General features: G+C 37.7%; 1 protein-coding gene across 1 annotated transcript in view; it reads right to left on the reverse strand.

Annotated features, from left to right (window-relative positions):
* Positions 1-1928: 1928 nt before the first annotated feature.
* Positions 1929-27527, reverse strand: part of LOC131572753 (thyrotropin-releasing hormone-degrading ectoenzyme-like) — a 209869-nt gene continuing 184270 nt past the window's right edge. The window contains exons 13-19 of the mRNA XM_058826073.1: positions 27138-27285; positions 24991-25088; positions 24392-24499; positions 12983-13150; positions 12319-12459; positions 5850-5931; positions 1929-2496 (exon numbers count right to left, since the gene is read on the reverse strand). Coding sequence (XP_058682056.1) covers positions 2353-2496; positions 5850-5931; positions 12319-12459; positions 12983-13150; positions 24392-24499; positions 24991-25088; positions 27138-27285 — 889 coding nt within the window. The 3' untranslated portion in view covers positions 1929-2352. The remainder of the gene's footprint in view (positions 2497-5849; positions 5932-12318; positions 12460-12982; positions 13151-24391; positions 24500-24990; positions 25089-27137; positions 27286-27527) is intronic.

Here is a 27527-nt window from a genome sequence, read left to right on the forward strand (position 1 = left end):
TCATATTTGAGGGCTTGGCTTTCTGCACACTCTTTGGATATCACAATTTTGGCCTTCATTACAGGGTAGAGGTTACATTAAATAGTATTTGGCTTGCTTTTTTATTATAAAAAAAAAACTGCATGTGATTTTTCTCAGTAGAAATTAAAAATGTGACGCTACATACTGGCATTGAGGTTGAGTTTGGTCAACCGCATAAAATAATACTTTTCACTTTTAAATGTCTTTCATAAGAAGATATTCAAGTGCTTTGCTAACATTAGTCAAGCCTCACAACACCCCTGTGAGGTAGGTAAAATACAAAGGAGGAGGAGGATTTCACTCAGCTTCGACATGATAATGTCTCTGGGCAGCAGGTTCACTAGCACTGCAACATAGCACAAAGGTTTAGGGCTTACTAAGGCAAAGAGTTAACAGTACAAGAGCACAGGATTCCCTCTTCTTTTGGTTATATGTGAGTCAAGCTAATGTGCTACACAGCACCAAACAGCTGAAAAAATGCCCACGTAAGGATTTCATGCACTCAACCCACAGACACCGTCCAAAAATAAAGGGCACACAACGACAGGCACCAAGATCAATACAACAGCTTAGTTACAGGATGGGTCTGCTAGTTTTTGAGGAGCAGAATACCTTGGGAATGAGAGCCCAGAAAACAATACTGTCTCCACACAATATTCTGAAAATATCAGAAGATGCTTGGGTTTGGTTCTTTTCACACTAATGTTTCATTTCACAACTTACTCAGGATAAACAACTGCAAGTGTAAAGTGTGTTGGTAACTTCCATGCCTTGTGAGGGTAACCAGACAGAATGGCTACTCTCTACTTTAGTGGGCTATGTGCTCCCAATGTACATGGCCATGATGTGGTCAGATGGTTGGGACAGGTTGGGATGGGATAATGAAACTGTCCCACATCTATATTCTACTTCTGAAGCCACTGCAATCTGACTCCTGAAAACTGTATTCTTGTGGCTTTTTCCTCCAGTGTGGACATGAGAGAGTATTTTCCCTCACCAGTTTTATCCTCAGCATTTAGCTCCAGAGTGCAGACAGTCATTGTACAATTCCACTGTGTCACTGATCTTTCAAATTTAGGATTGAGAAGAAATAAACACAATTAAGAAAAATGTCATTCATGAACAATAGTCTATGTGAAGTACAAGGGAACCGAAAGAAAACCACGTTCTCAGTATTAGTCAGTACAGTTAAACACATGTATAACCCCCTCACTCTCTCCATATTTCACTTTTCAATTATGGCATAAATCATACATTCCATATTTGCAGAAGTGTTGCCTATATAGAGAATCTGACCTGTCTATCATAATAAATCACTACAGAGACTGGTCTACCACATGCAAGACAGCATATTCTCCCTTTTTCCTAATTTCCATTTGAATCTTATGTTTATTTATAATACTTGTGCACTGTGAGCTACAAAACTTACCAGTGCACAGGCTGGGTGACCTGCATGATCCGTTGTATCAGTGCCTTGTAAAGTAGCTGAGAAGAGGTGATTCATGGATTCTGTGAAATCAATGCAAAGCTCCTGCCCCCACACACGTTCGCTGTTGAAACTACAGTGTTTCATCAATCAGGAGTGAACAAATGTATATGATTATAATGCAGTGATGATGTCCTTCTCATTTTCTCTCTCTAACCCTGCTCCTGGCCTTTTTCTCTTTCTCCTCTCTCACTATTCTGATTATTTAAATATAGGAATACGGAGACTGCAGATATAACTGGTAATTCAGAAAATGAGCTGGCATCTTTATAATCATTAAGAGACAATCTGAGCGGTAGACAAACTGGCAGCAAGTGGGAAAGTAGATTTTACATCTCATACCACCCCAAGCTGGAAGCCTTCTGCATTTCCTCTTCCTTGCTTTCCTTTTTTTCATTGAAATAGTGATTGTCATAGAGTCTTTGTGCTTTGTATAATGCCCAACTTTGATGTAACTGGAACTCACATACAAAATGTGGCTGTTATACATAAGCATGCTAAAATACAGGCAAAGACAGTACAAGCATGCACAAAATAGCCTTTGAAGGATTTTTTGTTTGTTTTTTTCCCGACATTTACATGCACCACTTAATATCATGTTTGGTTGTGTACACTGAGGACTGGGTTTCACAAGCATTCATGATCTTCTCTTCTGAAAATCTTCTTGACAATTTCACAAGAGTTCAGTGTAAAAAGAAAAATCCACAATGAAAAAAACAATAAAACAAAAAACCTTATCCCTGCAGTCTGATTTTGTCTTCATGATTTTCATGTTGAACACTTTTAAAATGTCTTCTCTTCCTCTTGCAGTGAGTCATGTTTAAACGATTGGCTAAAAAGACAGATTACTGTGTCAAGGATTTTCTTAGCCACTGGAACAGTTCTTCCTTATAAAGCCTTTGCCACCGCACATTGGCTTCCACTGTTTCCACAGCACGAGAGAAAGAGACAGCAGCACCCCCTTCGTAACTCTTTATAAAGTTCTTTAGCTGGAAATACAAGTTAACAGGTTAAATTTGCTGCAACTAAAGAAAGCAAATATTTCCAGTGCACACAAATAAGTCAGCCATTTAGGACAAACTTCCACAATCAATATAGAAGTAAATGCAGCATCAGGTAGAAAGATTTAATAGGAAATGTATTAAGACAGCAAACTGTCAATTAGATGTGATGCAATTGCTTCACATTGCACTGGAAGATATTGATATGTCAGTGCTGGATCACATTAATATAATTACCTCCTACCCTCCTGCAGCTCAGCTGCTGCACTGCGTAGATGGCTGCTCTAAACTTTTATTTGTATCTAAGAAACAAAACTTCGAGCAATGGAATTGCTTCTAATTAAGGTTTATATGCAAATATCAGCAGAAGGCAGCCTTGATGCCCTTTGGTTTTATCAAGCTTCAAAACACATTAATTTTATTTTGATGTGTAGATCCTTTTTGGTTACATAACACAGGTCAGTTGCTGAAAAAAGGAATGATAGTTACAGTGAGAAGAGAATGGCAAAATAGCAAGCGGCCATGCATTTGACAATCTTTGAATACCTGAAACATACTCCTTCCCTTGTGAGAAAACGCTGATCTTTTTTTCTGCAGACTGAAAAGGTTCTTGCTCTGCTCTTGTGTATTTTCAAAGTATGGCACCAGCACCTGGATTATTATAACCAGTGGTGCTGGCAGGTTTTCAATTGTTCAATTGTTCAATTGGGATTTGTAAGGCTGATCAGCACAATAGATGGAAGATTATGTTGACTAGTACAAAATTTGATGGTTTTAGCAACACTTATGAATAACTAGTTAATTTTTTTATCTTTTTTTTTTACCAGTGACACCAAATTTACCTCAGTTTCTAAATTCTGACTTCCAGCAACATCTTTGTGCCTGGGCTCAGAACTGAAAAGGTTGATTCTGCAACTGTCTCATTCCATCACAGTAAGAAGCATTAAAGAGACCTGGAAACTATCAAAATCAGACTTTACCTGATCTCTGCACTTTTTATACCAAAATGTTTACAATACCAGTTTCTTTTAGGAAAGTATAACCAAGCAGCTTACCAGTCCTATCATGAAGGTGGAAACTAAGAGTTCAGAAGGCTTCCTTGTGCAGGGCAGATAGATCTGACCAACAGTGTCATCCCCAGCTGGGGGTAAGAAACCACCTGTGGCTCCTTCTTAAGCTACTGAGGCCACCAGACTTGAGTGCAGACAAATGGTTGGATAAAATCAGAGCACAGAGTTCAAGTAATGATGGTTGTGCTGCATAAGAATCACTGTATCCATTTGGAGCAGCACTGAGTAGATGCTAAACAGAGTGTAGCACAACTGCACAACTACCTCTGTCAGGACAGATGTAAAGTGAAAATGAAAAATCATTCCCATCTGTGATAGATTGGCATTTAAGAAACAAAGAGAAACACCTAAGGAAGTTTAGGCTGCCGGAAGTTGATGGGAGTTTTTCTCCTGGCCAATAACTGGTCATTTCTGAGAACTGACAGTAGTTTTGACCATTGAAAAGTGAGATCAACCTTAAGACCTAAGCCTGGGAATTTCTTTGTCTCTGTTTCCTGGCTGTGAAAGGTAACAGAGCCCCAGCTGGCCTCCCGTTCCCTGCCCAGGCCATGCAGCCCAGGCAGGGGCTGGGCTGGGCCCAGCGGCTCCCGGCCGGGAGATGGGGCCTGCGGGGCTTGCCCCGGGCTCTGGCCGGGCCAGGCCGGTCCCTGGCTCGGCTGCAGTTTTGTTTTTGCTGTGACTGAATTCACCAGAGACTGCCGAGTAAAGAGAGAGAAAGCCATTGACCTGTGGCAGGCTGAGACAGTGACCACACTCTCCAGAGCAGCCATGAAGAATCTTCCATCACAGACAGCCCCAGCTGCTGCTCTGGCAGAGATCACAGAACCATCTACAAAACCTGAGCAAGATTTTAACCCTTTCAATAACCAGATGAGACTTGCAGATTAATCCTTTTTTTCCAGAGAAAGAGGGGAAGAGAGAGAGTGTTCAACAGGTAAAGAGACAACAAAAACTATCAAAGATAGTGAAGAAAGGAATTAAGCTTCAGATGGGGGAGAGAAATAAGGAGATGCTTTAATAAGCTGAAATATTATTTTGCTAAAACTATGGAGATGGACAATAGTGTTCTGAAAAAACTCCTTTAATTCATGAGAGAGTACTTGGGGAGAATAGAGTATTTCAAAGTGTGTATTGGAGCAAAAGTAATTCATTGATAAAGCTGAGTAAAATGGTGAAGTAGTTGTGATCTGATGTGATGCTGGAACAGAAACGGAGAAATGAGAGTTGTTGAAAATTTGTGGCCCTTAAGTGGCAAAGAGAAAACTTCTGTTTCCAGAGATGGTCACAGAGACAGATGAAGAAAACTTCTGCCTTTGAATAACTCATCCTTAAAATGACATCCCTTGACCCATGACCCATAACACACCTCAGAGTGATGTGAAATAGGAGAAAAGAACTGATGACAGAGTTTTCCGGGCAGCTGGCATCAGAAAAATAGAAAGCCATGAGAAAAATGGTTTTATTATTAAAAACTCCATAGATTAGCAGAAGAGAACTTCTTTTTCTTTACAAAGACTGATGAAAAGACTATAGCAAAGTTGGGACTTTCAACCACCAGGTTTTGTCGTCTCTATGTTATCATGTGAACAAAGAGAATGGTTGGGTAGTGGGGAAAGAGGAGTTCTGGAAGTTTTATTCTGGCTTCTTATTCTTGTAGTTTTGTTAATAAACTTTCTTTATTCCTTTTAAGTTTTATGCCTGTTTTGCTTTTCTTCTAATCCATATCTCACAGCAAGAAATGAGTACATTTTCTAGTGATTTTTTTACCCAATGCTAATGTTAAACCACGACACCATCTAAATAAGAAGTACAAATTATTGTGGTGTAATTTAGCCAGCATATTCAGTTAGCAGATTTTCTCACATGGAAAATACTGTGAGAAAGAGAAAACCACAGAGCACATTGGCAGCTTCTACTTTCAACACTGATGTTTTCAAGGACTGCCCTCTGCAGAATAAGCTAATTAAGATAGAAATATCTCATCTTCAGTTTCTCAACCAATAGTCAAGAGAAAAAGACTAATCTTCATATCCAGCCAAGCACAAGGAACTGCCTGCACAATCCCACTCCTGACACCACCTCTACATACATGTGTTTTTGCAATCTGCTCCTCGTCCTTGTGCTGCCCAACAGGTTGGTGTTGCAAAGGCAGTTGGGCCTTCAACAGCAGCAGAGAGAACAGAGTTTCTGGACAACCTTATTATTGTTCCTGCCCTGCTCCCTGATTACACTGAACACAATCTCACATGACAAAAGTAACTTTAAAATTACCTCTCTTAGTTCTCCTTCAGTATTGAGGAATTCTGTGACCCCACTGACAAGCTTTGAATTCATAAATAACGCTTCTCCATACCTACAAGGAAAAAGAGAAGATGCACAGAGAGTTACTGCAAGAGCCAGGTAAACTGAAAATTAGAAAGTAATTTTCTGTAAGCAAGGGAGAAGGCACAGGACAGATTTTGGGGGATCAAAGGAACAGCACTGGAACTGGGTACTGGTATTTCAGGCTAAAAAACTAGACTGAGACCTCCTTCTAGGCTGAAATGTTTGTAATTATTAAGTCAGATGCTATTAAGCAGAATGGGTTTAACTACAGACACAGATGAGTGCTCCAGAGGAGGACAGCACCAAGCCACCTCCCACTTAATGGAACAGAGCAGACTAGGGGTGACCTCATGGCAGTCTACAGCTCCCACATGAGGGGAAGAGGAGGGGCAGGCTTCTGATCTCTTCTCTGTGGTGATCTGTGGCAGGACCTGAGGGAATGGCCTGAAGTTGTGTCAGGGGAAGTTTAGGTTGGATATCAAGAAAAAGTTCTTCACCCAGAGTGTGGCTGGGCACTGCAACAGACTTCCAAGGGAAATGCTCACAGTACCAAACCTATCTGAGCTGAAGCAGTGTTTGGACAGTGCTCTTGGGCACACAGTGTGACTCTTGGGAATGGTGTTCTGCAGGGTTAGGAATTGGACTCAATGATCCTTGTGGATCCCTTCCAACTCAGTTTATTCTGTGCTTCTGTAAAATACAGCTCAAAATACAGATGCCAATGAAGGAGCAGAGCAGCAACTATGGAGAATTATTCTGAGGAACCCTTCAAGCTGTACCATTAAATCAGACTTTTTGATGTGCTGCAGCCTTCTCTTCATTTTGTATTCATCCACCTCATCTGCATTACAAATGGCCTCTCAAAAACTGAACTGAATCAAATTTTCTTGTTCCAGTACCTGGTAATTAAAATAAATAATGCTGATAGGAATAATACTACTAAAATAATCCCCTGGGCCACAATGTAGCATTTCAAAGAATCAACCTGGAATGAAAATTTGAAAGCTTGGGAAGGAATATTTAAAGGATATGCAGAAGTAATCAGCAATGACCTTTGGCAGGCAGTTACTCTGAAACTGGCCATTCAATTCCTCCTGTTCATTTGTTTTTCAACAAGTTTTTTTCAACCCTACAAATGAAGCACTACATCACTGCTGACCAGATCGCTCCCTGAATTTTACATTTCATGCTGGAATAGTTTGTGGGATTTGTTGTTCTGGGGCTTGGGATTTTTTCAGTCTCCAGCATGAAGAGTATAATTCCATTAGAAACCAGAAGTAAGTCAATTTAGATGTCATTCAGCATAGTAAAAGGCACTTGATAAATATATATATCTACACGTGTGTCCAAAGCAGTATTTAGCTAATCTGAACATGACTGGTTTTAAAATAGGGAATCCAGATCTCCTGACAGACAATTTTAAGTATTACCAATAGACTTCACTGAAATTATGTTCATCTGGGGGAACAATTCAATTTATTGTCCACTTTTACAGACTGATTTATAGAAGGAGTTCAAAATTCAAAGTGAAACGAGCTGGCACAGTCACAGCTTTCTGTTCTGCCTCTGTTAATCCCAAATTGATTACCCTTAAATGCTGAGGTACTCTCAGCCACAGTTCTTTCAAAGAGGAGAAAGAAAGAGAAGAAGGACAGCCAAAGCAATAGGTATAGAAAGACGGGGAGGAAAGGGAACTAATATCTCTTTGAGAAGGTTCTGTTTTAGGGAAGGTTTATGCTATATTGCATGCTATCTTGAGCTCTTATGAGGAGAAATGCTGTTAGAGGTATCAAAAATCCTACTCCCTGACCACTAATAAATGAATTATTCATGGCTATTTCAGCAAGTACATCTCTTTTCCCAAAATTTCAGTCACACTAGAATATACAGACATCCAGAGGCAAACTATGGGAAGTAGGGATTTCATGGTACCTTAAGCACATTTAGGCTTTCTAACAAAGTCCTTTATTATTACAGTCTCAGACATAATTGACTGTTTGGAAAACTGGAAGCTTCTCTTGACGGGGTATTTTGATAAGGTTACCAATCCACTTTAGACAAGCAACCTCATAAAAACAGCTGCAGGGATTTTATTTTTCTTACAGTCTACTGTAGCCACCAAATACAAACAAGAAGTAACAGAATTCTTTGCACTAAAAATGATACCTTCATGCATACCTGTGCTGATTACTGCCCATTATGTATACTTGGTAAAAAGTCAGTCATTTACAGCAATTTCTATAGAAGCTCTGCTGGTAAAAAAGCTAGAAGAGTCACCTTCCAAAGTAGTATTTTGCAGGTGTGAAACATAAGAATAAATAGGAAAAGTGTTTGGTCTTACAAGTCTCAGTCTTCTCACCCTTGACAGGAAAGACAACAGCACACCAGAACCAGAAAAAGCCTGAACTTCCTGGAAACATTCTGGAGACACAGACTCTCCACTGCACCTTTCCTGCTGCAGATGTAAACCTCCCAGTGCCCCACATTTGTACAGGCTTTGCACTTGTGCAATCTCTAGAGGCAGCATAGTCCATTTACTCTGGACAGATATAAATGCCTTCCCAAACACTGTCAAGTTCCCAAATGCTGACAAATGATTCAGCACTTGAGAATGAAGTAATTCTTATAGGCAGCTGATGTATTAAATTTTCACACACAGACATGTGCTTACAGGATGAAAATGCTTTAGGAGACAAGGTAGTGCATGCTCAGGTAACATGAAGTCAAGCATAGTATTTTCAATTCTATTTTTCAGAGTTGTAGCAGTCTCAGTCCCACAGATTTCTTACTAAAGACTTGTTAGGCACCTCAGTTTTTAAGTCACCTGTGCAAATTATATGAGTGACTTTGAAGACTTTATACATCATCAATATATACTGGACAATGCGAATATAATCATCCTGTAAAAATATGAAGGATTAACAATATTTTGGGGCAATTCTAACTCCTTGACATGCTGTGTTTAAAAGTAAGAGGAAACATAGTTATAATTCAATCCTCCTCAGCTATTTCACTTTACTATCTGAAACATCAACACTTTTTATACTAAAATAAATTGAAAATATCACTGAGATATCACCTTATTAAATTAATGTTTGATACAAAGTATTTTAATTTTGAATAAAATTAAGTAATAAATTATAATTGTAGAAAAAGGATGCCTTGGGACAAAATCAATTTGAATAATAGAATCCTAGAAGGGTTGGGGTTAGAAATATCGTCCAGTTCCAATCCCTCTGCTATGAGCAGGGACACCTTTCACTAGACCAGGTTGCCCAAAGTCCTATCCAACAACACCTCACCACCCTCAGAGTAAAGGAATTCTTCCTGTTATCCTAAACCTGCCCTCGTCAGTTTGTAGCCTTTTCCCCTCATCACTACATGGCCTTATAAGAAGTCCCTCTTCAGCTTTCCTGTAAGGATCCTTTAGGTACTGGAAGGTGTTATAAGGTGTCCCTAGAACCTTCTCTTCTCCAGGCTGCACATTCCCAGCTCTCTCAGCCTGTCTTCATAGGTCAGATACTATGTTATATAGCCATCATATCACCTTTGTGACTGTCCTTGGCTCTTACTCCAAGACGAGCATGCTCTTCTTGAACCATAATTCCAAAATAATGCTTATGTTTTAAAAACGCAGTAGTGCTTTGAGCTCAAATCAGAAGCCACAGAATAGAACATAGAATCATAGAACATTAAGGGATTAGAATAAACCTTAAAGATCATCCCATCCCAACCCCCACCCCTCCTTGTGCAGGGATACCTCCTGCTAGACCAAGTTGCTCAAGGCCTTATCTAACCTGGCTCTGAATCCTGCCAATGGTTGGGGCATTCACAACCTCCCTGAACAACCAGTTCCAGTGCCTCAGAGTAAAAAAAATCATCCTAATATCTAACTTATATCTTTTATTTGTACCCATTCTTCCTTGTCCTATCACTACAGTTCCTGAGGAAGACTCCCTCTCTGGCTTCATGGTAGGCCCCTTCAGATACTGGAATATTGCTATTAGGTCTCCATGCAACCTTCTCTTCTCTGGAATGAACAGCCCCAAGTTCCTCAGCCTATCCTTGTAGGGGAGGTACTATAAAGTCCTCTTACCAACTTTATGACCTTCCTCTGGACTTGCTGCAACAGTTTCATGTCCTTCATACTCTGGGCACTTGAACTTTACACAGCTCCCAGGTAGGGTCACACAAGAGCAGAGTAGAGGGGAGAATCCCCTCCCCTGACCTGAATGACCACGCTGCTTTGGATTCAGCCCAGGGTTGGCTTTCTGGGCTGTGAGGGCACATTGCCAGGTCACGTTGACGTTTTCATCAACCATCACCCCCAAGTCCTTCTCCGCAGGGCTGCTCTCAAATCACTTCTCTGTCCAACCTGTGGGTGTGGCTGGGATTGCCAAGACCCAGGTGTAGGACCCTGCATGCTATTGTGCCACTGTTTCACTGAACAGGTAAGGGGCAAGGTATTAATTAGACTGATTCTATTCTCTCTCAGTCTCATCTAAAACGTTCTAATTTATGATTATAAACCAATGTTATTTTCAATATGTAACACATATGTACAGCTTGCATTAACTATTTCATTTCACTGCAGTAAATTTTTTTGTGATCAACAGAAACTCAACTGGATGCCACTTTAGAAAAAATCAACTGCTTCATTCTTTCTGGTGGCTCTGACCTGTGTTGGGAGATCAAACTGAATGACAGTAAGACAAAGACAGTGTTGAGAAAAACGACAAACTCTCTGTTATTCTCTCATTTAAAAAAAAAGGACAATAACAGGTCATTGATGATTTTTATGAATTTAGATTGCACAGTGATGCACTCCAAGGAAGTGAAATAAATACAATCCAGATTTTATTTAAAATTGTAACACCCAAAAGATTTGGCATGTGGCATAGTTTGTTAAATACTTAATACTTGTCTATACTGCTTAATGTTGTCCACATCTAAAATCACAGGTATTGGCCAGTTTGTCAGATAAACATACTTACTAAGGCAGGACACAACTACAGCATATGTGTTTGTAGCAATACAGATTGTGATGGCTTTATGCCTAAACTCTGGATAAATCCCTGGAGAAACCTGAAAAATCATTTGCTATCTGCACTGGGTTGCATAATAGTAATATATCTGCCATACACTTTCTGTGTAGAAGTCCAGTTCCTGGAATAATCACTCCAAAAACAGATAATTTTTGATTTTTAAACTCTTCAGCACTCTTGGAGCTTTTTTTGAAATTACTTTCAAAAAGTATGCTCCTGCAATATAAATTTCCAAAACTAATTCCAGCTCAAACCTATTTTCCCAGATGAACTTTTTCTAAAATCTCACTATACTATAAAGTATTATCCAAAACAGCTTTCTGAATTTTTAGGAAAACTAAAACTCAATGTCTCAGTTTGACTCTTATTTTGATGCTGTGAAACCTATGGGAAGTTTGCACCTGTATTCATTGGGCACTGGGATTTAGTTACTTAAATACAGCATCTTAAATATTCTGTTTCAAATATTCTGTAGTACAACAGTTGACTCCTCACAAGTCCAGAATGGAACAGATCTGCAATGCCTTCCCTGCCAACACCAAAGGTGTGACCTGGCATGGGATGCCTTAAAATCTTGGACACCTGCCTTGAGAATCTGAACCTCATCCAAGTTGTAGTCCTTTTTAATCTGTCAGTATCAGATGAGCTGGTGTGCAATCTTTCAGGCCCTCAGGCTGTCCCTAAAGAACTACAGAAATTTGTCACTCATTGAATTAATATCAAAATCTTCATCAAAACGGATTTTCAAATGTTGACTGGGCTTCAGAGTAGGAACATGTAGCACTTGTTCAAAGAGAAAGAGAAGCAGGTGTAAGGAGCAACCTTGTCTCCTTTCTGTTAATCTATTTTTAATTCAAAATGTTGCTCCTCTATTACTTGAAACTCACCTGAAACACTGAGTGGAAAGAAAGGGGATGACACTATATTAACATCCTTTTGAAAATGGAAATGTTTGAAAAGGTGCATTTCTCCCACAGCTGAAATCATATTTTTGAAAAGATTATTTTTTCTATCAGACTTTAAATCAGAAAAATTCCTTTGGGAACTGCTGTTTTTTATCTATATAAAAACAGAACTGCAGCACTTGACATATAGATAGAATTCATTATCATAAGCATAGACACAATACACTAATATATATACAGATGATTGCTAAGAGACAAATGTCTCTATGCGTGTGTGTGATAATCCATGAATAAATGCATTTATGACTCATATGTACGTATTCCATATTTAGAGACATCTCCATTTATGGATTAAAAGAGAATGGACTAAATTCAGGAACTTATATAAATACATACCTATACAATACTTACACCAATTATATCAAGATAAGAAAATGAAAATAAATTAAGAATTTTTATCTTTACCTAGCATTTAGTATTTTCCACTTCTCTCTGAAAAACTTCCAAGCAAGATCCCTTCCGTGTGGATTTCGAGCTACATGGATTATCACATCAATTGCATCCTGATCCAGGACAACTTCTGAGTTGAGAGACAAATTCAAAAGTCTAGTGGGAGAAACAAGAACATTTAGTTTCACAAACACATTGTCTAACATCAGTCCATCAGAAAATTCTTGGAAAAAAAAGATCACTTCCAAATTGTTTAAGTCTCCAAGTGAGTTCAGTGATTTATTTCTATGATTCCAAGGACTGGACACATTTATGAATCAGAAAAATCTTGATGTAAAATGATTTCAATAAAAGCTGATTGCAACTTTACATGCGCACTTTTAAAAAATCTTTAAGATCAGATTGGTCAAGACATGGTAAATAAAGAACATAGTAACAAAAAAACCCAATAATAATTACAGGATTTTAAACATTTCCAATGAACAAAGAAAAATTAGAATTGAAAAGGTAATATGTGTCAATTTTCATATGCATTAATGCAAAAGCGTAAAATGGTTTATACAGACAGTAAGCCTGTACTTGAAACACAAATTTCTTTCTTAAGATGAAAGTGCAAGCGCTGATCCATAATTGTTGAAGTTATTATTAGTAACAGATTCAAATACAGAATATTTTTTACCTGTTGAGCAAGTTTCTGTCATCACTGCAAGTTAAGGCTTCTAATAGTATTTTCTTCTCAGACACTGCTGTGGTAGAATGAAATTTCATCCAAATGAACTCCCATACATCTTCATCCATCAGTGAAACTCCTGTACAGTAGACAATGTCTCTCACATTGAGAGGTATTCTAAAAAAGAAATCAGTAATAGGATTGTGGTAAATAAGCAGCCTCCTGATATTGGATACAAAGGAGGATAATTTCTGAGACTTCAGAATTACTGTCCAACAGTAATGTGTTGTTTTTTTAAAATAACATTTGCATTTCTTTACTGCCACTAGCATCCCCCAAGGCCATCCTAACGGGCTTTCTAAAGGGTAACACATGCTTGCCATTCTCTTCATAATGCTGTCACATTTTCAGGAGACTATAAATTATGGTCATGTAGTTCATCAAGTCATAATGTGCCACATAACCTACAGGTAACATAGACTCTCCAAATTAGTAGGGGATCTTATCACTCTGTTGCTGGGCTCTGTTCCAAATCTGCTCTTCTTGTCCTTTGCACTGCTTTACAACATGACCTGAGCAGCCAGAAACTCCTCCTTGCTTGTGCTAGAAAGTGCTTCATCTTCATATAGTAATATATAAGTAAGAAAGGATGTGCTGTGACAATGATACTTATACATGATATTGTTGGGAGTGGAGAAAAACAAAAAGATCTGTTCTTTCTTTTTTCAGTATATAATACCAGTATTACCAGCTGTGCAATGGGATGGTTGAGAGCTGTGATTACTGCTAAATTAATATCAACTCAAACTACAGTTAAATGACCAAGTTCAGACCTAGTATAGTGTGTGCATATGTACAGTTTTCTTCTAAAAATGTCTCAGCTGGGTTTTCAATTTCCTACTTTGCTTATGTTTCCTATAAAAGCATAGAAGTTGAAACATTTGTACCACCGTCCCATTACTTCAGGTAGGAACTGTGGGCTGGAGGGACTGTCACTCTGTGTTTAGCTAGTACAGACACAGCAGCAGATGTGCCTAGAAGTGGATGTCTAACCCCAGAACCGACAGCACTCCTCACTTGAGACGTTTACAGTTTTCAAAATTTACAATAAAACATATCAATTCAATGGACTTTCCCAGATAGTCCATTTATTTACATTCTAAGGGCCAACACCAGCAATTTTAGCAGCAGTGTAGTCAGTAAGCACAGGATCATTTGCATCTCTGGGAAGGAAGGAGACCTTATGACAGGTGACGGAGCTGATCCCATGACCATAGCCTAGACATCACCATTTTCCTTGCTAAGAAAACTCTGCTGCCCCCATATCAGTAGTAGTATACTGGCAGTACTGCAGCAGATCTAATCAATGTCATCCAATCAACTGCTCCAGGGAAGGTTTTAGGTATGTACCTATAAGCTAAGTAATTAGGACAATGTGAAAAAAAATTAGACCCTACAAACCAAGACATTGACCATAAATACTGCTTTTAAAAGGCTCACCTTCAGAAACTACAAAATGTACAGCTATGAAACACTACAAACTATTCCTGTGAGAGGCTTGCAATCAGCACTGTAGACAGGGGGGTTCCTCTTGTGGAAATGAAAATTGTTTATGAAAATGTGAATATCCCCAAAATATCTTCAAAGTATTTCTCTTTAACTATAGACCCTACAGAGAGTCCACTAATTGAATTTTGTCCATTTGTGGGGATTTTTGCTTTCTTACTCATCCAGTCATTTTGGGCACATATTCTATCATTATCTAAATAGCTGAAATCTCTCCAGTCTACAAGTTTTTTACTATTATAGATTCCTGGAAAATTGCAGTTCCAAGGCACTAGATCAGCATGTGGATGCATTTGCCCCTTGTATTAACCAAATCAAGTGAATAAAATTACCATTATTTTGGTACTGCTTGGGTTGTAACACTGCAGAACACATCCAGTTGTCAGTAAAACCTCATCTGTGCCTTCAAGGCCGCACTCATTTTAAAAGAGCTAATATGATTGATGGATACTTCAGAAGAATAAAAATAAACGTTTAAGAGCATCACTTTAAATGGCTTTAATTTGAATACTGATCCAATTTATTTAACTTTATTTTTCTTGCATTAGAGATAAGATGGTGAGAATGAAATATGTGGCTAGACGAGCTCATTTAAAAATTAAACACTTTGGAAGAAAAAGTTAAAAATTAAACAGTTACAAAAAAATTAATTAAAATCGTGCTGTGCCTTTACAGGGATTTCTTTTTTTCGTGAGTGAATTATAAGGCTCTACAATGAGCTAAAAATAATGTTCTAAGTCATAATTAATTGGTACATATTTGCTCCTATTTAAAGTATGTTCTAACAATTGAAGATACACTTACCAAATTGGACCATAATTATTTATCTTCTGGGGAAATTGTGTTCCAATTCTTTAAAATGTAAATGCACACAGTTTAGACAGTTCTTTGATTAAGTAACAAGTTTCAACACCATTTAGGGTGCCATTTGACAAAGAAAATTAATCACGAACATTATTCTTACTTTTGCAACAATTTAACATTTAACTTAAGCCTATTTTTCTTGATGACTATATTTATAATCTTGTTTAATAGGTTACAAGGCTCAGATAAGAAACAAGAATGAAGCATTAGTATAATTCATTGGCAGATCTGTAATACAGATTCTATTACAAAGAAGAGCATCATACAGCTTATTTTTAAAAACTTCAATCCTAAATGTTCTACTCCCATTCTCTATTACAAACTCCAGGAATCATGCTGCTGGCGCTATTGCACAGAAAGAGGAGAGGATGATCCTCTGCCATAGCACATCCCAGGTCTAAAGAGACAGGGCAGAACTCCCCTTTGAAAACCCAGAGCTGTGATGGGCTTGACATTCAGGTGCCTGTCCCACCTCAGATTCAGGGGACATTAACTGAGGATGTGGCTACTCAAGGCATCTGGGGCAAAGCTATGCACAGTTCCTGTCCTGTGCTCCTCAGTTTCAGGTATTACATACGTCTGACAGAGGCTGGCAGAGAATACATCATCCCTCAAGTGATGGTTACTGCATTGCTCCTTCCCACTCCTACTGCAGACCCCCCACAAGTGAGCATGCAACCAGCATAGTCAAGCTCTTCAACAGTGATTTTAATGACTGAGTAATGAGTTAAATACTTTGTGGCACTCATCTCTGAGTAGATATGCCTTTGGCCATTTTGGACAGTTTTGCAACAAAAATATGGTTATTTCTGATCAATTGTTTTGCATAGTTGTGGAGAGATCATCCCTGAATGAGAAAATTTGAGACTAATCTATCTAAATTCTAAGGATTTCAAATTAATTACTGGTAATCCATAATCATTGCATATAGAGTCATTTTACTGTGGTGACACACAGAAGTCAGAAGGTAAAAACACTGCCTGAACCATAACCACAGCTGCCCCCTAATACTCAGCTTTATCTTTTACAAGATGAAGTCCTCTCTCTGTTTAGACCCAGATGGTCTTTCAGAGTTCTAAGTCCTTGATTAACTCATACACTCAACAGTGTTTTCTTCCTCCTTAAGTTTTATTGACTTGAGTGCAAGATTCTACTCAAATGTTGTAACAACCTATTAATTAGTAAATCACTTCAGCAACATTGGCTTACATTACCTGGCAAAGCTCCAGAAACATTTCAAAATGCATGAATAGCTATGCCTGATTTTTTTTCAGTAATTAAAACTTCTAGGGGTTTCAAACACAGAAGAAGGGATTCACTTTAATTTTTTACATTTATCAGACACTCATGTGTGAAAAAAATTAAAATAACTCTCATTTTTCTCATGTTTGCTGCTAACAATTTCCAAAAATAGCTGCTAGGCATCAATCCCTTGAAAGAACCCAGTGCCTCTTCCAAGAAACTAACAAAAGTAATTAACCTGTTGGCCATGTTCACACAAATACTCATGTAGGCGGTAAAACTTAAGCACATTTCTAAGTTGTTGGAAGACAGTAGCACTACTGTGTCCATGTGAAATACAGAAATAAAATTATCTACCACAAGTAATTAGATACAGAAATAAAGGAGGAAGAAAAGGAAAGAAAAAATGCTTGTTTGGAAGAACTTTTGTTTTTCTATCACCTAAACCAGACTTTGGTGAAATAACTTCAATTAATGAATGGTAACTTGTTATTTACTACTACTCCCTCAGTTCTATGGGGAGTTTTGTTTATAGACATGCAACACACTCCTATACACACAATTATTTTTCTGGTGGCATTTCCACTGAGTTGTTAAAGTGCAGCCAAGTAAGCACACTGACAACTCAGGCAGGTGGATGGACACGAATCCATGATTCCTCGTAGAGAAAACACAAAATCTGCATAAGTAAGTGTGGAGGTTCATGACTCACAAATTTGGCTTGTTGGTTTATCATTGTCCTTGAAATTATGTGATTAAAGACATTTACTTCATTATTTACACCTTTCTTAAGATGATAAAGTATTACAATAAACCAATGTTCCTAACCATCACAGCATCATGACAGAAGTGAAATGGCAAACAGAAGTAACTGAAAAAGCCCATATCTATACTGTTATACTTAAAAAATTATATAAGGTTGTTTAGTATTAGTACACAGAGACGTAAGATCCTGATTTCATTACTTAGCAACCAAAAGTTGTTCATTTGTAATGCAAACAACACACGAAGGTGCTCTGACTTGAAACCCACAGAACAGGAAAGTTCACCTCTTACTCTCTTTTCAGTGATCTCTGGCCTGTAGCAGGACATCTTACCCCTCACAAGAGCTAACCTGTTGCCTGTCAACCAGTAAGATAACTGAAACAGGAATAGCTCTCTACAAGAGAGTTATTTTCTCACCACAGGGTTTTAACACTGGTCTGGCATCTCCCAACTGCCAATAAGCATCTTAATGTCGACGTGAGATCTGGGAGATAAGCTGGATTTCTCACTGACAGACATCTCACTTTACAAAATATCAAAACTACAGCAAACTCTCACAAAGCAGAAATGCTCGACGCATTTCATGGAAATGTGTGGAGTTTTTCTCATGAGTAGGGATGCCTGCTTCCTGGTTACTCCTACAGAGATTGAAGGAATCATAATTTTGGTGGTAAGTTACATTTGACTCCTAATCAATACTATTTCTTCTGCTAGCTTTAATACAGGTACCTTGATATCATGCACTGGCTTATGTCATGCTGTAATCTACTAGTAGTTCCTTTTCTTTCTATACTGTGCAGTAAGTAACTCTGATTAAGATATTTTGCCTGTTACCTCCTATCTCTTTAATAAATAATTAATTTTATTAAAATAGACCTGATTTGCCATCCTTAGTACTTGCGGGCCAGAATGATTTCTTAAATTAAAACTGTTGCCAAAATTTGAAGCTCCCACTGGTCCTATAACATGGCCCCACTTCTGCACTCCAAGATTTCTCAGAGCAATCTGGATGATTAGACCAGAACAGCCTTAAAATATCTGTATTTGCATTCAGAATTGTCCATCAGACTCTACTTCTCATTCACAAAGACAGAAAAATGCAAACTTCATTAACCCATGGGTTACAGAATGGATGTTGGCTTAGCCTAATTCAGTGTAGCAGCCTGCACTCCCCACTGCAAACATCATCAAAACTGATCAGAGTGCTTGTGACAGAAGAGTAATAGTAAATACTGCACTAAAGCTAAAATCACCCCAAAGTGATATGACATCAGTCTCAGTGAAATGCATTTACTTTAAGTTTTCTAGGGGTATTAAGACAATTAATTAAGATACTTTGTTTCCATATAAAAGACAGAAATAAATAGCAATGGCTAAGTTTCTAAAGAAGTTTAAAATCAGAGCAAAGAAAAATGGTTATGACTAGCTGGGATCTTCCAACCGGTCCAGTAACATCTCAAAGAACACCTGCACGTAACTGTGTCTGATGCAATACTATCATCTCCCACTGTTCAGTGCTGCATGCCAGCAGAAGAACAGTGTCACCCCAGCTCTAACAGAATCAGAATACAAGTACTCCTTTTTCTGCTGAAGGCAAAATCAGCTGTCTTAAATCAAAGCAGCTCTCTCACATATTCACATTTACATCACCCTGTTTTAACTTTGCCCCAAGCAAGCATACATCCACAGTCACCTTTGCCAGCAGAGATGTATATGTGGCAACCTGCAGCTGATGTATGGTAAGAGTAGCTGAAAGATAACTGTGCCTGCACCCACAGAGATGTCTGCAAAAACATGCTCATGTCTATGGGTAAGTTATTCTTTGAGTCATCATGGTGTCTATTTGAATATTACCCCACCGTTATCACCTGTCAGGAGTTTACATACAGCAGCTCTCCATGCATTCTTTCCTGAACTTCAGAAATACATGTTTACTCAACCTATTCAAGGCAAGAAGTCTGAAAATGCTAATCCTCTTAGAAACATGTTTTTCTTTCAGAATAGATGCAGTGAAGGTTAAAGGGGTTAACAAGGCTGATTATTAAGCTCAGGCAGGCATTGAATGGTAATTTTGTTAATTTTTTAGGCTGAACCACAGTGCTGTTATATCTAAGGAGTGTGAATAATGTATTTCTTCATACATGAAAGCTTCACAGGGATGAGCTCAGTCAAATGAGGGTAGAAGCAAACATCTCTATTTTCAGCCAACAGTGGCTTCTCTTGTACAACATTCTGCTGTTGACTGAATCCCAGTTAACTTTACGTTCTCAAACTACAAGGGAAATTTCCACATGGTTGTATGTTTTCTACTCTGTTCGTATTTCTCTGAACATCAACATGAAAGTTTCAAGGGTTCCCATTGTTCTAATACAGAAGCAGTCTATATCCCAATTTAAAAGTGTGAAAATTATTGTTTTACTATCACCATCAAGTCAGAAATAAATATAGCCCTTCAAGCAACCAACCATTTAAAAAAGAGCAAAAATACTTAAACTCATTGATTAGAACACTGCAAGACCTACTTCGAGGTCTAACCTCAGATCTTCAGTAGAAAGAAATAAGGACCATTTTTTTACTGCAAGAATTAAAATATATCAATTCCTAAACCAGCAAAACAAGACTGTCCTTCTTCACAGTCTCTTCTGTTTCTGGTGCTATGTGTTTGGTTTGCTCCTTGTACAAACAAATTTCTTTCTCAGTTATGATTTTTTTTTCTGTTGCGTTTTGCCCTGAAAAAGTGGCCATGAGCAATACCACCTAAAGCCCCTTGCACGCTAAGTATTTCTGGTATTTCAGGTACTGAAGCCCCTTTTCCCTCACATGAATGCTCTCTCATCTTTAGACTGGAGAGCTGTATCATTTCTCTTGCTAATGAAAAAGATTCCAGTGGCTGAGCTGAAGCTAGAGGAGGAAAGTGTGTTGCAGCATCTTAATAGTGTCCCAAACATCTCACAGACAGGTCATCAGGCTTGCTTTCTGCATTGGCAGATACAGGGCCAAGGGACCAAACCGAAGCACAGCAAACTGCTGGAACCTCAGCACTACTGTTTGAAATGGTGTTGAAAAGCAGCTTCTCTGCCAGCTGGGCTGGGAAAGAAAAGGAGCAGTCCTTTTCCTGCTTTAGTGACAATATGGAAAGGCATCTTTTGCAAGGACCCCCATACTCTACGATTGCCATTTATGTATTCATTTGATAAAGGTATCTTTCCTACTACCTGTAGTGCTGGACCCCAAGAGGGCCCACTCACACTTCAGAATCTGTTAAGAGGCTCTTCATAGCACAGTGGCTGCTGCCAGCTGCATTTTAACAGGCCCCCAAATCCCCCAGTAGGAACAGTGACTCTGAGTGTCTGATTCTGCCCTATGGGCCAGTCATCCAAAAATGAAGCAATACCTAAATCACTTTAGAAATTCAACTCTTCACAGCCTCTCAGCCAACTTCCACTTTCATGCACAGAAGCTAGTGAAGTAGATCACATATAAGTTGTTTTTTTTCACTAATTCCAGAAGAAAATTTGCAGCACTATAGTTGGAAATCTAATGGCTTTTTCAAACAGTAAAATACAGAGGACCTCTGGCCTTGTGCTAAGAATGACTATTATTTTACTTAGTGAACAGTGGCAAAGTAGTTGCACAGTAAAGAGTATATAATTACAAAATATAAATAGTATCTGGTATCATGCTTACTTCACTTTCTTATTGTGAAAAGTAGATGGCAATTCATTTCTGGATTTAGCAGATTAAATATAATTACTAAAAACCACAGCAATTGTAAACATATGCCAGTAAAACAGAGTTAGATATTATTGTACTACCTGACACTTTATCCAAAATTAAATATTACAAGTAAAACAGAAAAAACATTTCAACAGAACATCTAAAAAGTAATAAATTAAAAATGTGGCTAAAAAAATTATGAATGTTAGCATTTCTTCAGCAATTCCTTCTATTAATAGCACATTCTCTGTTATAGGATCTCAACTTCAATGAGTTTAATGCAGTAACTGCCAGGGCATCAAAAACCTCCCTTATATGATTTATCAACTGTGCATTTATGTGGTATTTAATATCACATTTTAATTTAATACTGACTTAGTTTTCAGCAATTTTCAATAAATCTTGAGACACAAACCTAATTCTCCATTGTCTCTACTGCTTTGAAAAATTTGTGCCATCTTCCAGAATAAAGTTTCTGGGAGGGGATGGGTGGATATGTCTCAAATTAGCCTTTATTTTTACTGTCACAGAAAACACTCAAATTACATCTATATAAAAAAATATCTCTCAGCTCTCTGGAACTCTGTTTTTGTGCTCTAGTTATGCAAACCCACGAAAACCAAGCTTTCTGTAATCATCAGTCAATTACATGGTTCTTTTTCAAAAGAGGGAATGGCAAACCCAAGGCCATTTACAGTAATTGCTGATAAGGAATGGAATAGGCAAGGGTACATATAGTTTCTGTATCTGTCACCAGCTTTTCTCACTGTTGTCAGAGAAGTCTAGAGAAAGAGGAGCAGCATGAGTTTTTCCTTCTTTGTGAGGAAATAAGCTCTGAGAGAATCTTACAGGTTCTGAGGAGGCTGTTTGCAGCAAATTTACAAACAGCTGTTAAGGGCATCAAACTGAGCAAAACGATTGATGAGAAAGAATAGAAAATGGCACTTCTTGGATGTGCTCTCTGCATATATCTTGTACTTATCTGCTTGCCCTTTGCACTTGAGCTAGTTACTGTCTCTGAAGTGCTAGAAGAGGCAGAAGCATGACTCAAACACCATGCTAATTAAGTCCTGATTGTGGAATCATAGGTTTCTTGGTAAAAAAGCAGGAAAAAGAGCCCTTGCTTTACTTTCAGGTTTCAGTCCAAGTTAGCTTAAACTGAGTAAAGGTGCTACAGGATAGGCCTGATTCAACAGGATCTGAACATTCCTGAGACAACACTGACATACCCTGCAAATGCTGTTATTGTGAAACACAAGCTGATTTTATGCTTACTGAGGTGCTATTACTGGTAGTCTTTTTAATGTTGTTTCAATGTAAGTAGATAGGAAATGAGTTTTGCTCATGTATTAGTTACATTCAGGATGTGAGACTGCTCTGAGAAAACTGGGAAATTCTGGAGTGAGGGACTGAACAAATCCTACAATCTTAAAAAATAAATAAAACTGTGTCTCTATCTTCTTTGCCAATTGTTCCCCTATTTATCAGCTGTCTGTCAATCTCTATTCTGTAATTACATTATTTGCTGCAGCCATTTTTCAAAACTGTGCAGTTCCTTTGAGAAACATATTGCTTTAACTTAGTAGCTATTCTCCTCTGCCCTGCTGTGGTGCTTTTATCATAATACTCATCATATGCTGGCAACCACAATCTTCTGCTACCAAAATGGCCCCATTGAAAGGCTAAGATGAATCTTTAGACAGCTCCTTAAATTTATTCTTTTTCTCTCTTGCTACTGTTAGCAGAGCAATAAGCTCATGTTTTGTTATGTTTTTTCTTTTCTGATGCCTCCTTTCTTAATCCTATCGGAAAGACAAAGGCAGGTAGCTTTGCAGGGTGACAGCTTTTTTAACACTGAATAATCTACTGCTGTGCATGCTAATAGGTAATGCTAGGTTTGATTAACTAATTTTGCAAATGAATATCTAAGTAAATTACTTTTGCAGACTGTTTTCAGTGATTCTTTCTCTTTAATTGCCTCTTTGAATAGCTTCATACTGATTGTTGCTGCTTATGATAAGAATTCATATAAAACCCTGGGGTATGTATTTCATAGTAAATATATCTGGTATCACCTTACACAAGAAAACCCTCCACCTCACACACATCTTACTTAAAGCTACATAGTCATAGTTTCAAGCTATTTTTTTTCCCAGAAGTTTCAAAGCCATATAGGAAAATAATTTCCCTTCATGGCTGGTTTTAAAACACCCTTGGATACTTATGTAACTGGGTATGCCTGTAAAGGATTTTTAAAGATTACAAAGACAGACAGAGATAAATTAATTGCAAACAAACACCAACAAGTCCAAGAACTCTCTGAAAAATACTGCTTGCTTGTATGGCTACAGAGATCTGATCGTTTTGCTGAGCTAATACAAGACTGGAACTAAAAATGAGAGACTTTTTCTCTTATCTTCTTCTTTTGTATTTGAAAGTAAAATATTCTCTTTTAAACCAAAATATCATGCCATGTACAAATGTGTACAGTACAAATATTTCACATAATCAGAAAATCCACTATTCTTTCTAAAGAAGTTGTGGTCCTAACATATACTCTACACTCATCTCATTGTCCATAGATCACTACATACTTAAATATTTGAAATTTCATATTTCTTAGATGCTTTCCTTTAAAAGATAAACTTCATACACTATCCATGTCCCATGTCCCTTTGCCTCAGCTGAATAAACCTGTGTCTTGACAGCCGAATTTAACATATTTGCTGTCAAACCACTACAGTGCTGCTAATGCTCAAGGCATCAGCTCTAATATTATCTGCTCTCTGAAACCCTACATGAGCTTTTCCATGTATTCCTGAATTACATTAATTTTCAACACATCTCCTTCCTTACTTCTCAGTCCTTCTGTCTCTAACCTCTCTCACTACTTTAAATGTTTAGCACCTTCTGCTCTCTTACCCCAACACAGGTTTCATGAATATCTGACAAGATGGTGTTCACTCATCTTTCTTTCTTTAAATCCATCCTTAAAACCCATCTTCTCATCTTCTAGCATAGAAATATCCAACAGTAATTTATCAGGAGTGGGCAGATCCCCTCCACCAACTCATATGCAAAGTCAAATAATTCATTCTGAAGCCCCACAGACATTTTTAAATGACAGCCAGCAGCCTCTTCTTCCTCCTGTAAAAAAAAAAACCTTTGCAAAACAGGGCACAGCAGACAGGGCAGGCAGGAAAGGAAGAGCTGTACTGCCTCTCAGTAGGAGAAACGTGAGATACACATTTCAGCTCCACTTACCGGTTCCTATTGCTAGAAATCCAGTCAGAGATTAACGTTGCAGCCTGCTGGTGACAGTGTTTGTTCCCGAAGCTGCAGGCCAACATGATGACTTCCCGACGCAACTCTCTGTCCAAATTAAAAAAAGCAATAAAGCTGCATTAATAAATGTCTTTCAATGTTTACAAAAAACTATTCTTATAACAATGACAGCAAACAGTAGTTGGGCAACATATCAAAGAGAATCTGGCTTTACAAATCTCAGTGTCAGTTTAATGCCTGCAACAACTACAGAAAGGTGATGGATCAAAACCAGACCCCATTTACACTTAGGCACTCTTCCCAACCTCTGTAGTCACATGTGGTGCAAGTTCTTAGAAATCCAGTGGAGTCAGATATTAAGTTAGGGCTTAGTAAACCATGTTCTCCTAACTTAAGGAAGAAAAATTAATCTCACAGCATCTTTCTGCTCTCCCTGCAACCCAGAAAGGAAAAAATGGAAGGGTGACCGAGCTAAGGAATTATGACTGATTTATGCTAAACATGATTAAATCTTAGGAGGGTGCATTTATGTAATTATATTTCACAAATAAATAATTAAAAAGCAAATATAACAGTACTCATGTTGGTATGATGCTTGAACAAGTGATTTGTTTAAATTGTTTGTTGGCCATCCAAGCTTCAGATACATTGATGCCACTTGTCTTAATATATACTCCTGAGGAGAAAAAGAAAAGTATATTTAACGTTAAAAATCATTTATTTTACTTAAAATTGAAATACTGCTGACTAGTAAGGTTCAGTCTTCTCTTTGTACCCTCAAATAAAGTCCAGTTCCAAAGCTTTAGCAAAGCTACTTATCCACTTATTATCCTCCTTCACGGCTATAGTAAGAAGCAATCTTGATTAGATGCCTAGTATAAGATAATATATTGTTATAAAATCCATGAATTTCAAAATTTTATTACATGCTACTTTGAACTCACAATGCACAGCTGAAAAATTACAAGGGTGTCAATAGCTTAATTTCTACTTTGCGGCCAATCTTGACTAAACTGTGCATGTTCACTTTTAAAAGAACACTGTTTTAATATCCATAGCCATGGCAAAGACATTATGTGAGTACAGTCAATTAACTTCAGAATATATAACAATGTGGCTGCAAATAAGCTTTGTACACTTAATGACACTGTGCTTTAAGTTTAGGCTCCTGGTGTGCTTAAGGAACAAAATAAGCACAAGTTATATTTTACTGACTTCTACTTTTTACACAGAGGATACATTTACATATTCTGACCAGTTTTGAAGAAAACCACTGTCATTGTAATCTTCTTCCAGTGGAATTCACCAATTTGAAAAATAGAACTGAGATATGCAGAACTGCATAGGAGAGCATCTATTTTATTATTACAGATGCATAGGCATGTATATATGTCAACACAAAAGAAGATTCATACTGCAGCTTTCTCTACCAGATACGTTATTCTTCGACTAAAAAGACTTTTTATTTCCTCTGCTATCACCTCAGCTTTCAAAACTCCCATCAGTAGTGATAAAACATCACCCAGTTGTGAATTTTACTGGTTTTATTTATTAAAATTGTGTTTTCCTTACACAACCATGTTTAAAAGTGAAATAGCAATGGCAGACTCCTAAGAATTTTTCTTTGTAGTTAACAGCAGGCTAAATATGCAAATTATTTCAACTGCATTTTACATTATGGTTTGCATGTAGGCCTTGGTATATGTTCTACAAAAATAATTTTCCATGTCATCAGGTAACTGTGTATACGTGTATGTGTGTGTATCTATATATCAATATATGTATTAACTTCTACATATATACATACAGTGACTTCTAACTTTCTCCTCTGAGCATGGTGTCTGTGGTCACATACATACAAACAAATATACATTTAAGAAGAAAAAAGCATCCTTAGGCATTTCAGGCTTTAAAAACCTCCTTTATTTGAAGGCTTTACAACATTACATAAAGTTACCATATGCTGGCTGTTGAAAATATGTAGACTACATAAAATTCATAGTGAATAAAAACCCCAAGAGTTTGTAATTGTCACTGGCTCCAGCGAAATCCTGTGTACTTCATAAACCATGCTTCAGTGCAGCTACAGGTAAATGTTAAAATATTTGCCATGTCTATCTTAATTATCTTTTGCAAGCTATTACTGCTATCCCTTTGGACACAATTATGAATGGGCTTTTGACTCAACGGTGATCTAATTCTTGTTAATTAAGGTAACTGCATTGAATTCACCATGGATTTTGGGATGAAATAATGACTACAAATCTTTGCTTTAGTTGCAGGTTCAGTTGTGCCTATATTTGCTGTTCTTGCTGATCTCGGGCACCCACCTAAGTATCACTGTGGGGCTCCTAAGAAGAAAAAATCTGGAAATAGAATACTTTGACTCTTTTAAGTGAAATACTTTATTTGTCATAACATTTTACATGAGGGATAATTACCTTTCCTTCCCCTGGTCATATATGCCTCAAACAACAGTTATCACTGTTCAAATGCAAATGAACCAAAGCTTGATAATTGCTATGTTTAAATGAAGAGTAATTAGGAAGGAAGTTAATATCCCTAGGTCATTTACAGTATCTGACTGGGGAACAGTTCAAACCTTGGCAATAATATGAGAGAGTAAGACACGAAAGGAAGAAAGGCAAGAAGAACAGACAGATGGAGAGAGTGAGGGAAAGAAAGGAAGAACTAGAGGAAGAAAGAGAGAAAGACTATCTCTTACATTGAAGATATTGTAGTTTTCTGTACGGTCCAGCAATTTATCTAGAGGATAAAGAGCTCGGCTGGCAGCATGCCAAGGCAGGAAATCTTTTTCCTCTGAAAGATACTTCATAATCTCCAAAGGAATATTCTGAGGCAAATAACCAGCTCTGCACAATAAAAAAAGTTAGTATTAAATTGGTTTTCAGAAGATATTCACAATGGGGCATAAACAACTTCCTATTTTTCCAAAATGAAATTAAAATTCAGAAAAACATCCCACTTAAATGACATAAAAATCAACCTTATACACAACCAGCAACTTGCAGTCTCTCCCAACACATAGAAGCATACTGGCTTGATGAAATGAGGTATGAACATACATGAAAGAAAATCAGACAAGCTATCCCTA

This window comes from Poecile atricapillus, chromosome Z (assembly GCF_030490865.1).
Source record: "Poecile atricapillus isolate bPoeAtr1 chromosome Z, bPoeAtr1.hap1, whole genome shotgun sequence".
NCBI classification, from domain to species: domain Eukaryota; kingdom Metazoa; phylum Chordata; class Aves; order Passeriformes; family Paridae; genus Poecile; species Poecile atricapillus.